General features: G+C 27.5%; 2 protein-coding genes across 2 annotated transcripts; one reads left to right on the forward strand and one right to left on the reverse strand.

Annotated features, from left to right (window-relative positions):
• Positions 1-348: 348 nt before the first annotated feature.
• Positions 349-9,236, reverse strand: LOC123268240 (protein ERGIC-53). The gene is made up of 6 exons (XM_044733166.1): positions 8,892-9,236; positions 8,492-8,548; positions 7,102-7,372; positions 6,916-7,015; positions 2,698-2,984; positions 349-1,036 (listed from the first exon to the last, which is right to left on the reverse strand). The coding sequence occupies exons 1-6, from the start codon at positions 9,058-9,060 to the stop codon at positions 400-402; spliced, it is 1,521 nt and encodes a 506-aa protein (XP_044589101.1). The 5' UTR covers positions 9,061-9,236; the 3' UTR covers positions 349-399.
• Positions 9,237-9,543: 307 nt separating this feature from the next.
• Positions 9,544-12,435, forward strand: LOC123268241 (vesicle transport through interaction with t-SNAREs homolog 1A). Its single transcript, XM_044733167.1, has 4 exons — positions 9,544-9,829; positions 9,965-10,023; positions 11,824-12,174; positions 12,257-12,435. Exons 1-4 carry the CDS (start codon positions 9,736-9,738, stop codon positions 12,413-12,415), a joined length of 663 nt encoding a protein of 220 aa, XP_044589102.1. The 5' UTR covers positions 9,544-9,735; the 3' UTR covers positions 12,416-12,435.
• The last annotated feature ends 1,834 nt before the right edge of the window (positions 12,436-14,269 follow it).

The following is a 14,269-nucleotide window of genomic DNA, read 5'->3' on the forward strand; positions in this document are numbered from 1 at the left end:
TATAGGTGTTAACTAAACCAAAAAAATCAAATTTTATACTAAAATTTATACAATAAATTAATAAATACACGCCTTGACATGGAATTATGACTTCTAAAAATTTTAAATGAATCTCAAGTCACCCGACATTAAAATTTAAAAATTTTTCCAAATAATTATTATATTTTAACCTTTAAATTAATTTTTTAAAAATGTCAGCCGACTTGAGAATCACGAAATGTTAATACAAAAATATTATCCATTGAAATTCATTTTTGGCCGTTTGGAACCGTAACAAAAAACCTAATAAGTAATATTTAAATAAAAAAAAAGAACAATTTTAAGTAACCAATTGAAAAAAATTAAAAATTGATTTTAATTAATTTTTATTAAGTAATTAATTTGGCTATTAAAAATATTTTAATAGAATTTTTTAGCTTGCGCTTCTTTGCTATCGCGGTACATGCTGTACCCGAGAAGGATGAACAATTGAATAACGACAAAAACAATGAACATGGTCGTGGTGAGACAATTACCCGTGGGACAAGAGGTCGCAGGTGGCGCTGCGGTCAATTTGTTGTAAGTCTGAGCAATGTCGCGCTTGACCTGGTTAAGTCCGTCGCGCATTTCCGAGATCAGTGATTGGTAGTCGTAGCCAATGGGCTGGACTTGGGCAGTAGGCCCGCGGGCCTGGTTCGTCAAAATAGACTCCGCTTTGGAGTTAACCTCTCCAACAAAGGATTTTATCTCGCGAGCGGTGTTCAGGATTATATTCTGGTTGCTGAGCACCGCGTCTACCTCTTGCCTGCGGATCGTGTCTATCAATTGGACAGGTTGGCCACCACCGCCGGTCTGGACGCCGCCGACCTGCAATTGGGAGATCAGAGACAGTGTGCGCTCTTGTTTACCGATCGTCTCGTCCAGTTTTTTGTGCAACTCGCGGAGGATTTCGAACATTTGGCTCTGTCCGGTGAAGATTTGACGAAGCTCGCGCTGGCTGTCAGATTCGAACCAGTCGTCGAATTCTTCTTTTTCACGGCGCTCATCCGGGTGTTCTCTGGAATAAGAAAATTTTTTATTTAAATTCTGTTTCATTTTTAAAAATTCAATAAATTTTACAGAAGATTCTTTAAAATTGAATTTTTTCGAAAAAATATTTTTCAATTTCTTATTTTTGGTGGCCGTTTCTTTTTTCTCATGCAAAAATTTCTCGCGACATAAATTCTCAGCAATAATTTCTTGTACAATATTTTCTCACACAAAAACCATGATAAAAAGGCCATGTTAATGTTGAAGATATATAAGCATTTTCATAAATGATGATTAATTTTCGTCAAATTAATTTATGTTGTGATAACTTTTGTTTTTAGAAATAATTGTACTTGGGATATTGTTATGTGAGAAATTTTGACGTGGGTAATTTTTGCGGATTAAAAAAGGCGGGGAACCCTTATTTTTTAGTCAGAATTTTAGTCTAAAGTCAAAATGAAATTTTTTTTTGGTCTTGATTAAAATAATTCGAGAATTTTTTATTTTATTTGAAAGTAAATTAGTATTGAAAAAAAATTTTTTTAGTAATTTTTCAAAATTTTTAAGTTGAATTTTTATTTAATTTTCTTTACAGAAAATTTTTTCAAAAAATTATAAAAATTTTTAGATGTCTGTAAATTTAAGAATTACATATTTTTTTTTTTTGTAAAAATTATAAATTAAAATATTGAAGTTAAAGAAAAAGACTGTTAATTTATAAAATTGGATTTTTCGAAAAAAAATCTAGCTTGAAATTTAAAGCAAATTATTTAAGATTTTTTACAATAAATTTTTTAAAGTAATTTTGTTATGTTAGTTGTGGTTAAAAAATTTTTTTAAATTTACTAGCGCTTCCCGCTCTATGATGATCGCAGCTTAGAAATGTAAGCGCGTCGATAAAAGCAATTTCTTTTTAATAAAATATACTAAAAAAATTAACCAAAAAATGTTTTGCTACTCACTGAGGTCAAAATAGAGGTAAGAATAATTTTTAATTGATTAATTAATTATCTTATTTAATTAATCTAATACTATTTTATTAAATTAATTATGATACTGAAATTATCAAAGATTTGACAATTTTTTGATTTTAATTTAAAAAATAAATTTTGCTGAAAAAATATTTTAGAAAATTGCATTCAAAATTTTGACAGATCAATTTTTTTTTAATTTTCTCACTAATGATTAAAAAAATAATTCTTATTATTTTTCTATGTCCAATAAATTCACTTCAACTTGAAATAATATTTTCGAATTTTTCAACAAATCAATTGTAATTAAAGAAAAAATATTTTTAAAAATTCTTATCAAAATTTTTTTTTAAATTCTAAAAGTAGAATTTTTTTTCTTTGTAATAATTTTTTAAAAAAGTCTAGAGAATTGTGATGTGAGATGTCTGTTAATTTCAATATCATAAAATACAGTACCGACCGAAAATTTCCGGACAACTTTCTTGTTTACTTTTTAACTTAAATATGATACATAAAGAAATTAACTGGATCTATAAAGAAAATGCTATTTTATTTTACAGAGTGTGTACGATCGTGTCATCGACTTTCTTTTTGATTTATTTTACTTTTAATAATCGTTTTAATAAATTTTCATCTTGTCTGTATACTTTCTGTCGGTAGTGTAATATTAAAAAAATTTATACACTAATCATATTCCAGAATAAAAATCTAAACTTACTTGCGATAGTCTTCTTTTTGTTGATCCAATTTCTTCTGGTAGTCCTGATATTCTTGGCTGATCTTAGCCTGATCTTCATTGGACACAGTTCTGGTTTGATCAAGCTGGATTTGTCCAGGTGGATGGAGAGACGTCGTCAAGAAATGCATGACGTCGTGATCATCAGCAAGTCCTCCAGTAGCTGCTGATACTCCAAAGTAAGCTCCTTTCGGCAGGAAAATGTTTTCTACCCGGAAACATAGCTCGAATTCGTCTGGACTGCTTGTCATTCCGTTGTGGAAGAGCAGCTAGATTTTATAGATAATAATAATATTAATATTAATATTTCTTTTATCAATACTTAAAATCAATATTTTTAAAGTCATAATCTTTTTTTATATTGACTAGATCACTAGATAATGATCACTACTTAAGTCACTGTATCTTTTAAAATATTGAAGATAGCTCTATAGGATAGCAACATTTTTTGTAGGGAATTTCTTAAGCTACAATTTTGGTCTCATAATTTTTATCTAAAATCAATATTTCAAGAGTTATAGTCATTTTTCGAGTAACTATATAATAATTTTTCATTTTTCATTATAATATAATGCCCAATTATTATTAGGCTGCCCAATTTCAAAACACAGTAACTAACATTTAAAAATTTTTTTCAATTATTCTGATAAAAAAAAATTAGGAAAACGGTTGACCCTAAAGGCCATCCGGGGTCATCTAAGTGATCCGAACGGAAATGTAGCCATTGTAATAATTGTAAAGGAATTCAAAAAGTAACTTGCTTTCTTACAAGTTATATACATTTAACACTTCATATATAACACTTAATAGAGGTCAAATAATAGTAAATCCTATGTAATAAAATACACACATTAAAACATTTAAACACCATATTTGTGAAAAAATTTAACTGTAAGCAATAAAACTTTACAAAACAACGACAATTGATCTGGCTTCTAAGTCATAAGTAAGAAATTAACTGTCGGTAAGATAAGTTTTGTTAGGTAACTGGCGGTAGAGTAAATTCAAATTTTATATACCCTGATAGCCAAGTTGGTCGCAACTTTCCATCGATTTACTGCCGCAACTTGTCACCAAGTTGACGGCAAGTCTTGGAAATGAACTCGGTTGTTCACCAAGTTGACACCAAGTTGTCGGCAAAAATTGCTTTCGAAACTCTTTCGCACCAAGTTGACGACAAGTTTCTCAAAAAATTTGGCGACATATTGCGGCAGTAGATTGGTCTTGTTTTTCTCAGAAACTTGTAGCCAACTTGACACCAACAGTTATAAATTCGGAAGTTGACCGCAAGTTGTCGCTAAATTGGTGGCAACTATCTGACACCAACTTGGTTGGTCTGAAACTGTGGCTATCAGGGTAGTTAAATTTAAACACAACTTTTTATTACTAAATAAGAATGATTCTTGTTAAAAATATTTATTTTTTTTATTTATTACAATATGCAATGATTGATTATTGAAATAAAACAACTAATTGCTTATTTAATTTGAAATTATTTATTTTTCTTTGTAAAATAATTTTTTTTTTTTTAATTATATAATAGTAAAATCAGACTATTTGAAAGATTACAGGACATAGTTTATTTTCATTTAATAGAATTATTAAATTTAAATGATATTAATAAATTTTTATTTATTTCAAACTTAGACCATTATGTCATTTATTTATATCAATTAAATAAACGATTAGTTGTTATATTTCAATAATCAATCCTTACATATTGTAATAAATAAAAAAAATAAATATTTGCAACAAGAATTATTCTTATTTAGTAATAAAAAGTTGTGTTTAAATTTAACTATATAATTTGAATTTACTCTACCGCCAGTTACCTAACAAAACTTACCTTACCGACAGCTAATTTCTTACTTATGATTTAGAAGACAGATCAATTGTCGTTGTTTTGTAAAGTTTCATTGCTTACAGTTAAATTTTTTTCACAAATATGGTATTTAAATGTTTTAATGTGTGTATTTTATTACATAGGATTTAGTATTATTTGACCTCTATTTAGTGTTATATATGAAGTGTTAAATGTATATAACTTGTTAGAAAGCAAGTTACTTTTTGAATCCCTTTACAATTATTACATTGGCTACATTTCCGTTCGGATCACTCAGATGACCCCGGCCATCCCTGCAACTTCCCGCTACCTCCATACCTAAGTGCTCAACAATTCACTTATTTTTTAAGATCTTCGAGCTCAAAAATATAATTTATGTGTAATTTTGAGCTCTCCGAGCTCAAATAAATCGCTGTTCTGTGCTTTTGAGCTCTTCGAGCTCAAAAGGCTAATGAGAGTTTTATAGAACACTGTTTTTTGAATTTTCAAACCGCAATAACTTTTGAATGAATTAACCGATTTTCTCACGGTTTACGGCATTCAACGCAGTTTTTCGAGTTATTTGGAAAATCTTCAAGCGTAAACTGGCCAGACTAAAAATTTCATATAAATTCTGAAAAAAAACATTGTTTTCTATTTTTTTCGACAACGATATCTCACGAACAAATTAACCGATTTTGACCGGGATGATGGCGATCGACGTGGTTTTTTGAGGTTAAGAGCTGATTAGTTTTTGGAATTGATCGGTTTAGCCGTTTAAAAGATATTTCAAAAAAACGAATTTTTGGAAATTTTATTTTTGAGATTTCTAAAAATTGATCTACTCAATTCTGTAAATTAGTATCAGAATTCTAGGGGCAAAGAAACTCTTCAAAACGCCGCATATTTCGATCGAATCGGATGATCCGTTCAAAAGTTATGAGAGATTTACACACACACACACACACACACACACACACACACACACACACACACACACACACACACACACACACACACACAACAAACACATACATACATACAGACACGGTGACATCATCGCAGAAATAGTCAGGAAAGCTTCCTAGGGCCTTAAAACGTCGAGATTTGATGAAAACTCGATTTTCGAAAAACGGGGTGAACACAATAACTTCCCGATTTTTGAAAATTTTCAATTTTCTTAGCGGGAAGTTAAAAATTGTATTTTTTATACCAAATGGTAAATAATGGTTTCACAAGACAAGTTATACTCAAATAACAGCCTCATATACAAAGTTTGATATAAACAAATAGCAAATAAATCAATCAAAGACAAATTACGTAAAAATTAAGTAATAAAAAAAATCACAATTACAGATAACATTCAAATAATTTCTAATTTCCCGTTTTAATCCCCCTATTGAATATGATTACTGGTACCGTTCACAGAACAGCTGTTTCATCATGATCAAGCATCCAGAATCCAAATTTTATAATAACTATTTCTTAAAATGAATAATTTGACGTTTATAATATTGACATTTTGACCATTTTTAGTTATTTTTTCAAAGTTAAGATTGCAATTGAACTATTTTCAGGCAATGTGTAGTACTTACCGACTTATGTACGTTATTTAATCAAGAATATCATTCAGTGAAATCTACACAGTAAAAAATTTTGCGTCATTGCGTCAAAAAATTTTGTTTTAAAAATTTTTATGTTAAATATTTAACACTTTTTTGTGTTGATTTAACAGAATAAGTGTTAAATTTACACATAAAAGTGTTAAATATTTAACACAAAAATTTTTAACACTAAGTTTTTTGACGCAATGACACAAAATTTTTTACTGTGTACCTTTCATTTTAGGTTTGGCCAAATGGCGTTTTTTAGATATATTTTCTTTTTTAACTTTAAAAAATTGTATAGTTAGTTTTACGCCGCTACTACCACAGAAAGTTTTTTTTTTTCACATTTTTTAACTACGAATATGTTCTTTTGTAAACTGGCCGAAAAAAAAAATTATACGCCCTTTCACCTTTAGATCACCAAAATTTCGAATTCTTAAAAGTAAAAGGATGTATAATTAAAGACATACGCCCTTTTACCTTTGTAATTTTTTTTTCAATTTTAAGCGCAGAATGTGCCTACTACTCGATTGGCAATAAAAAAAAAATATGCGCCCTTTTACCTTTGCAAAGGTAAAAGGGCGCATAAATTGTTATAAATCCTTTTACCTTTAGGCACGCGAAATGATTTGTTAAATATTAACAAATGTTTTTAAATATAAACAAATCCTGTTTTCAGTGTATTGAATTCAATAATTTTCTTTTTAAATAATAATAATCATAATAATAATAATTATTATTATTATTAAATAGTTTAGCAGTTATACATACCGTTAGAGTATTTTGATAGTACTCAATTCTCGCTTGAGTTGGGAACAATTTATTACGGAAATCTCTCAGACAACCAGCAGACATTTGTGTCGTTCCATCACTAAATTCAAGTAGATAATTAAGGAATTAATTTTTTAATAAATAAATTAACAATAATAATATAAATAAATTTTTTTATAAACTCACTTGGCGTGATCAAAAACTTTGTTTCCATCGTTAACAATCGCCATAATGTAAGGGTTGTTGTGCTTATTGTCATTATCAAAGGAGTCGAAGAATATACCAAGACCATTCCACATGTCGGAACTACCAAAAACAGGACCATCGAAACTTCCTGGTTGAGTGGTGTACCAGAAAGCTAGACCATCAGCTCCAATTCTTCCTCGCCCATTTATGTTGAATTTCAAGTCTACTTCCCACCAATCGAAGTCTACCGGCTGTTTGGTCCATATTGCTCCTATTTTTTAAAATTATTCATTAATTAATTAATAAAATTTTAATAAAACTTTCAGCAACAATCAAAAAATTTTCAGAATTCAATTAAAATTTTTGGTTAAAAATAATTTTTATTTTTAATGAAAATAATTTTTTACTCATTTAATTTTTATTATTTTAAGCAAGTTAAATATTATTTTTTTTTTTGATTAAAGTAAACATAAAGTTATCAATTAAAATGAAGAGTTACTCATGTTAAAAAAAATTTTAATTATTAATTTAATTTACATAATATTTAATTGTTATGTTAAATATTTTATTTTCACACTTAATTATTTTATTATCACTGTATATTAAATTAAGATATTTTATTTTTTCTTGACAAATTTACAAGCTAAAATTTTTTTTAAAAATTATGTAATAGTTTTTTTGTATTTATTGAATCTTTCAATTACAATTCTTACATAATTTCAATCACTTGTTTGCAATTTTATTATTCATAAGTTTCTGTCAAAATTAATTATTTTTTTGATAAAAAATAATAATACTAAAATTAAGATATATTTGATAATTTTTAGAATTTTTTAAATAAATAAATTATGAGAAGAAAAATTTATTTAAAAAATTTAATACTGAATTTAACAGACATCTAAAAATATTTAAAATTTTAGTAAAAAAAATTTAGCTAAAAAATAGAAATTCTAGAAAATTATAAATGCGAATTTTAAAAAATATTTTTATTACAATAATTAATTAATTATAAAAATAAAAATAATTTTTTATACCTAGGTTATTTTTAAATAAAAATCTAAAAATTATCAAGTGTCTGCTAATTTAAGTGTTAAAAAAAAACGGAGCTTGTAAATCAGACAAATAATGTTTCTTTATCAAAATTTAATGAAAATTAAGTTAGCCGACTTCTAAAAATTTTTAGAATTTTTTTATTGAAAAATTAGTATAAAATAGTTAAAAAAAATTTCATTTGTAAAAAACTTGAAAAATAAGTGCAATTTTTTAAAAATATTTTTTAGTTCTAATTTAATAAACTAAAAAGTCAAAAACGTCGGCTCATCCAAATTTAACCCAATTTTTAAACTTCCGCTCTTTAATTAATAAAACAAAATATATATTTTGATTATACCTTTCTGACTCCTGAGTGACGGTGCTAACCTGACTTTTTCCGAGCTGGCAATCACATCTGAAAAAAAAAATAAATTAGAATTTTTCAAAAACCAAGCGAAACGATTATAGAAGGTCTAAATTTCCAAAATCGCTAAAATTTCACCCCTGAAATTTAATTAAAAAAAAAAAAAAAAAAAAACAACTCCCAAGAAAACAAACCGCAACATACGGTACCAAAAAACCCAAAATTATAACTTAAAACGGCGGCTCCAAAATTGAAAAAAACAATCCCGGAAATTTGACAAAAAAACGGGAATTTTTTCCCAAAAATCTTGAAAGAAAATCTCGAAGTCTACGTGGAATAATTTGTCACCGTAAAATAATTTTGGTTATGTATAAAATTTGTAAAAACTACTTACTGCCTCCGTAATTCCAGAATGGTACACTTCCGTCTTTTTGCGCTAAGTAAGGCGGCTTGAAGGAGTATTTATACTCGAATTTTTTATGCACATCACTAGCATTTAAATAGTTAACAATAATTAATAAATAAAACAACACTGGCCACCTCACCTCCGCAGCCATCTTCATTTTTTATGTGTATTAAATACCTATACCTATATATTTGTGTTTCTATACCAAGAGTCCCTTAAATACTATAATATAATATATTACACACATAAATAAACATGTATGTGTTTAACCGCAGGTATATTCACCCAAAACTTTCAAAATACAAGTGTACAAGTGTACAAGTGCAAGGTTTACAAAAAATCACCGCCTGCGTAACATGTTCCCTTCCTATTGGTCTCTTTAATATTTCCTGCGCTCCCATTGGTCCCTTGATTCTGACGTGTCTTCACTCCGCGCTGAAGCGCCATCTTGTCGGGGAAATTGCTACAACCCTTTAAAGCGATTTAATCCCTAAAAAATTGAAATTTCTTTCTTGTTTTGCGGCAAAAAGTCTATTATTTTATAAAACTCGGTAGATTTTACCGAAAATACACGTCTGGCTTTTTTCAGTTTTGTCATCTCCACGTGTTCTTGCGAGCGCAGCGCCCCGTTAGGGTAAAACAGTCCCGAGTTTATTGACGTTTGAAAATTGTAATTTTCTGTCATAAAGTGCGCTAGTATTTTTATGCAAGTAATTTATGTTGATATTGATATTTATGTTTACTACAAGGGCAAGGACGGTTGACAGTACTTATGTCAGGCGTTAATTTCGTTGTATGTTCAAGAAATTAGTGCGCTGTGAAATTTGAGGAAATGGCAACGCTTATTGATAATTATGAACAGCAGTACGCGGTTCTTACTGCTGATATTACGGCTAAAATTGGCAGAATTAATGTCGTTAGTGGAGGTAAGTTTTTTTTGGTTATTTTTAGGGTTTGGGAGCTTGATGGAGATTTTTGGGGTTTTTTTATTTTAAACGGTGGAGTTTGGGAATTTTAAGGGTTGAAGAGGGTTGTTTTGGTTATTAAAGTGTTTTTTTCAGGTGAGAAAAGGGCCTTTGTTCAGGATGTCGATCGACAATTGGAAGAGGCACAGGAATTGGTGAGCTCTAGCTTATCGGCTGTTTTTTGCCGGGAATTTTTAAATTTGCTTTATTAATTTTGCAATTCTGGCCAATAAATTTTAGTTTTTTATTAAAATTTTCAAGAAATTATTAAATTATTCAAATTTTATTAATTTATTTATTTTTTCTAAATTATCTTTGGATTTTTTTAGTTTTATTAAAATTTAGTTATTAAAAAAAATTTTTAGTCAATGTTTTAATAAATAAATAATTCAAAAAATTTTTTTTAATTATTTGTTTATAGTATTTTAAAAGTAACTGAAAATTTTTTTATTTATTTAGATAAACAATTTTTTTTATTGTCTTCAATATTTTTTCCTGTTTAAATATAATTTATAACACTGAATTTAATAGACATCTAAAAATTTTTTAGACTCCTGTAAAAATTCAATTATAATGAAAAAGATTTCATTAAAAAATTCCACATTTAGAAATTTTACGAAATCATAGTTGTAAAAATTTAAAACTTTCTTTCTATAATAATTGATGGCACGGAAAAAAGAAAAATGGAAACATTATATTATATAATGTAAACGTGGTCCTCGGTTAAAAAATAAAACTAGAAAAATTACAGTTTCAGATTGTAATTAGTACATTAAGGAGGTTCGAGCGAATCTAATGTAAAAAATAATTTCCAACATTGAGCTTTGAAATTAAATATACGTATAAATAAATACGTCATTTATCTAATCCCAAAATTTAAAAAAGATTTACCGTTTAGTTACTTAGATATTAAATTTTGAAAATCACATATTTTATCTCCTTATACACGGGCTCTTATGGCGGACAAACTTTTGTCGAGACTTTAATTATTTATTTCAATATTAACTTCTCAACTTTAACGGATAAAAAACTATACGCAAGAAACTTGGATCATTGCTAAATATAAAAACAATTTAATAATAATACATTACCGATATAATTTTTGAAATATTTAAAGTCAAATTTTATGTTTGTAACTCGTTTATCGTCAGCTATTTATTCGAATAAAGATTTGACAACATCGCGTCAACAGTTGAGAAAAAACAAAAGGATAGAAATATAGTTACAGAGAGAGAAATGTTTAACTCACACACTCATCCACGTCTCTGTAATGGGTATAATAAAGCGCGCTATTGCCAAATCTGTTTATTTATTCCGGCAAGTAATAAATACCAAAGTCATTTTATTACTTTACTTTATTAAATAAGTAAAAATTGTGAATTATTAAATTTTTTAAATTATTTTAAATTAAAATAAAAAATTTTGACGAATATTAGGAAGACTAAAATTAAAAAAAAACTTTAACATTATTTTGACGCATTAGTTACGCTCGAAATTCCTTAAAACGTAAATATTACATTCTTCAATGTAATTCTTATAAAATCTGTCATAAGAACAATCTGAAGCTGTAATTTTTTTCAGTTTTCTACACGGAATGCCATGTTTACATTGTATAATGTAATTTTTTCATTGTTCTTTTTTCCGTGTTATAAAAATTCTAAAAATTACCAGATGTCCACTAATTTCAGTATGATATATAATTTTTCATTAATTTGCTATAAATTTTTTTTTGCATAGAAAAAATTATAAAAAATCCGAGTAATTTTATAAAAAAATTTTCTTTATTAAAAATTCTAAAATTTGTTAAAAAATTTTAAAAAGTTGTAGATTTTTTTTTTAATTTATTTAGCAGACTTTTCAAAATTTTTATAATTATAATTGTTAAATTTGAGAATTAAATTAATAAAAAATTTTTAAAAAATATTTTAAAATCTGAAAATTTAATTAATTTCCAGTTGGAACAAATGGAACTGGAAGTCCGCGGAACAGGCGGAACTCAACGAGACCGTCTGCGCAGCCGCGTAGAAAGTCACCGCGCAGAATTGAAACGACTAACCCAAGAATTTAAATTATCCCGAAAGCCCAAGGAGGAAATCGTGGACTTGAACGTCCTCGACGAGTGGGACAATGAAGTTGTCACCGAAGACCAAAAATCCCGGCTTCTCGACACTTCAGAGCGCATCGATCGCACCGGAAGAACTCTGCAAAATGGCTACCGTATGATTCTTGAAACTGAAGATATCGGCGCGCAGGTTCTCAAGGATTTGAGCGAACAAAGAGAAACTATTCAAAGAGGCCGATCTCGTGCAAGTTTTTAATTTTTTAAATTAATTAGATTACTAAAAAATAAATAAAAAAAAATTATAAATAATTATTTTCTTCTTCTAGTTGAGAGAAACAGACGCAGAAATAGGAAGAGGATCAAGAATTTTATCAGGAATGATATTTCGTGCGTTGCAACAAAGATTCATTCTCGCTGCCGTATTTTTAGTATTAATTATTGTCGCATGCTTTGTTATTTATTTTAGTTTCACCTCAAGAAGTTAATTTATTTATTTGTTAGTCTTATATTTATTTATTACATCTTTATTATTTTAAGTATTTAATTAGTTTAATTACAATTTTTTATTTTAAAATCTCAAATTTAATTCTTCATCTCTAATTTCAATTTTTTTGTTATTTATTATTAATTATTAATTATTATTTAATAACGGGTAAGATGAACCTCAATTTTTTTTATCGCGCAATTGAAAAAATTTATTATTATTTTTAGATTGAAAAATTTTGTGATATCACAGCCAAAAATTTAAATTTAGAATAAATTTTTTTGTATTAAAATTAATAAAAAATTTTTTAAACATCTTATTCTTAAATTAGAAAATTTTTTATTTTTAAATTAACAAGTATTTCAATTAACTTTGTTGCAGAGGTTCATCTTAGCCGATTTTTAATGAGTTCATTTAAAAGATCAAAAAGTAGGTCCAGGTAAACTAGGTCGCGATCGATAGGACATAAAAAAAAAAAGATAATACCAAAGCGCCTCTGAAAGTGCCGAGTTAAATAAATATAAATCTACATGAACTATTAATAATATGTATATGTATAAATATATTTATTGTCGTTGTTAAAACTTATAATTTGCAATTATAAACTGAAAAGTATTTTTTTCGGAACAATTATAGCATTTACTGTGGAAATTATAAATGAATTGTTTGTAAATAAATAATGAATATCAAATTAATACATAACATTTATTTCAAAATTTATTTATTTTATTTTATAATAGTAATAGTAAAATAATAAATATTTTTTTTGGTAGCATTTTATTTTATAAGTCTAATAGTTTTATTGCTTTTTTAGTTACTAATGTTTATTGTTTATTGATTATTTTATTTATTACTAGTGTGTGATCACTGGAGCTTTCGAAATTTGCTGTATTGAAAGAAAAGCAAAAAATTATTGTAGATCATTAAATATGATTTGGTGATAGTCATATGTGACCATATGTCAACCATATATGATCATATGTGACCATAAAAGCCGTGTATGATTACATGTAATCATATAGGATCATATGTGAATCATATTTGACTTTATATGAACATATGAACCATATATGGTCAGATATGAACCATATATGACGATATATGAACCATATATGATCACATGAAAATTATATATAATCATATGTGATTTATATATGACTATATGTGATCCTTACTCACCAAATATGGATTATGACTATATACGATCATATGAACCATATATGATCAGATATGGAACCATATATGATTAGATATGAACCATATATGATCAGATATGAAACATATATGACGATATGTGAATCATAAGTGATCATGTGTAGTCATTAGATGATCATATGTGACTATATATGATCATATGAATTACATATAGTCATATATAAGCCATATATCACAGTATGTGAACCATATATGATCACATAAGAATTACATATGATCATATGTGAACTATATATGACTATATGTGATCCTTACTCACCAAATATGGTTCATGGCTATATACGATCACATGAACCATATATGATCAGATATGAACCATATATGACGATATGTGAATCATAAGTGATCATGTGTAATTCTTAGATGATCATAATGTGACTATATATGATTATATGAACTACATGGAGTCATATATAACAATATGTCAACCATATATGACTACATGTGAATTGTATGTTACTGTATAACAATTTTGAATTATATGTGAGCCGTATATGACCATTCATATGAATAACAGTTAATTAAATTGGACGATGTACAATTGCACGCCTCATAGCGCAAATCGCGTGAGGTTGTGCTTTATACTCGACTCGTCAAGGTCAAGCAATTTTGTGATCTTTAAATGTCTCTATCACAACCA

The sequence above is a fragment of the Cotesia glomerata genome, linkage group LG7 (genome assembly GCF_020080835.1).
Source record: "Cotesia glomerata isolate CgM1 linkage group LG7, MPM_Cglom_v2.3, whole genome shotgun sequence".
NCBI classification, from domain to species: Eukaryota; Metazoa; Arthropoda; class Insecta; order Hymenoptera; family Braconidae; genus Cotesia; species Cotesia glomerata.

What these genes read in the sequence shown, in the direction of transcription:
- LOC123268240 (XM_044733166.1), bottom strand. Translation starts at nt 9,060, where the DNA reads ATGAAGATGGCTGCGGAGGTGAGGTGGCCAGTGTTGTTTTATTTATTA. An exon ending in ATTCTGGAATTACGGAGGCA is followed by an intron (nt 8,549 to 8,891) that starts GTAAGTAGTTTT and finishes TTTTTTTTTCAG; the next exon opens with ATGTGATTGCCAGCTCGGAA. An exon ending in AAAGTTTTTGATCACGCCAA is followed by an intron (nt 7,016 to 7,101) that starts GTGAGTTTATAA and finishes ACTTGAATTTAG; the next exon opens with TGATGGAACGACACAAATGT.
- LOC123268241 (XM_044733167.1), top strand. Translation starts at nt 9,736, where the DNA reads ATGGCAACGCTTATTGATAATTATGAACAGCAGTACGCGGTTCTTACT. An exon ending in AATTAATGTCGTTAGTGGAG is followed by an intron (nt 9,830 to 9,964) that starts GTAAGTTTTTTT and finishes TGTTTTTTTCAG; the next exon opens with GTGAGAAAAGGGCCTTTGTT. An exon ending in TTCAAAGAGGCCGATCTCGT is followed by an intron (nt 12,175 to 12,256) that starts GCAAGTTTTTAA and finishes TTCTTCTTCTAG; the next exon opens with TTGAGAGAAACAGACGCAGA.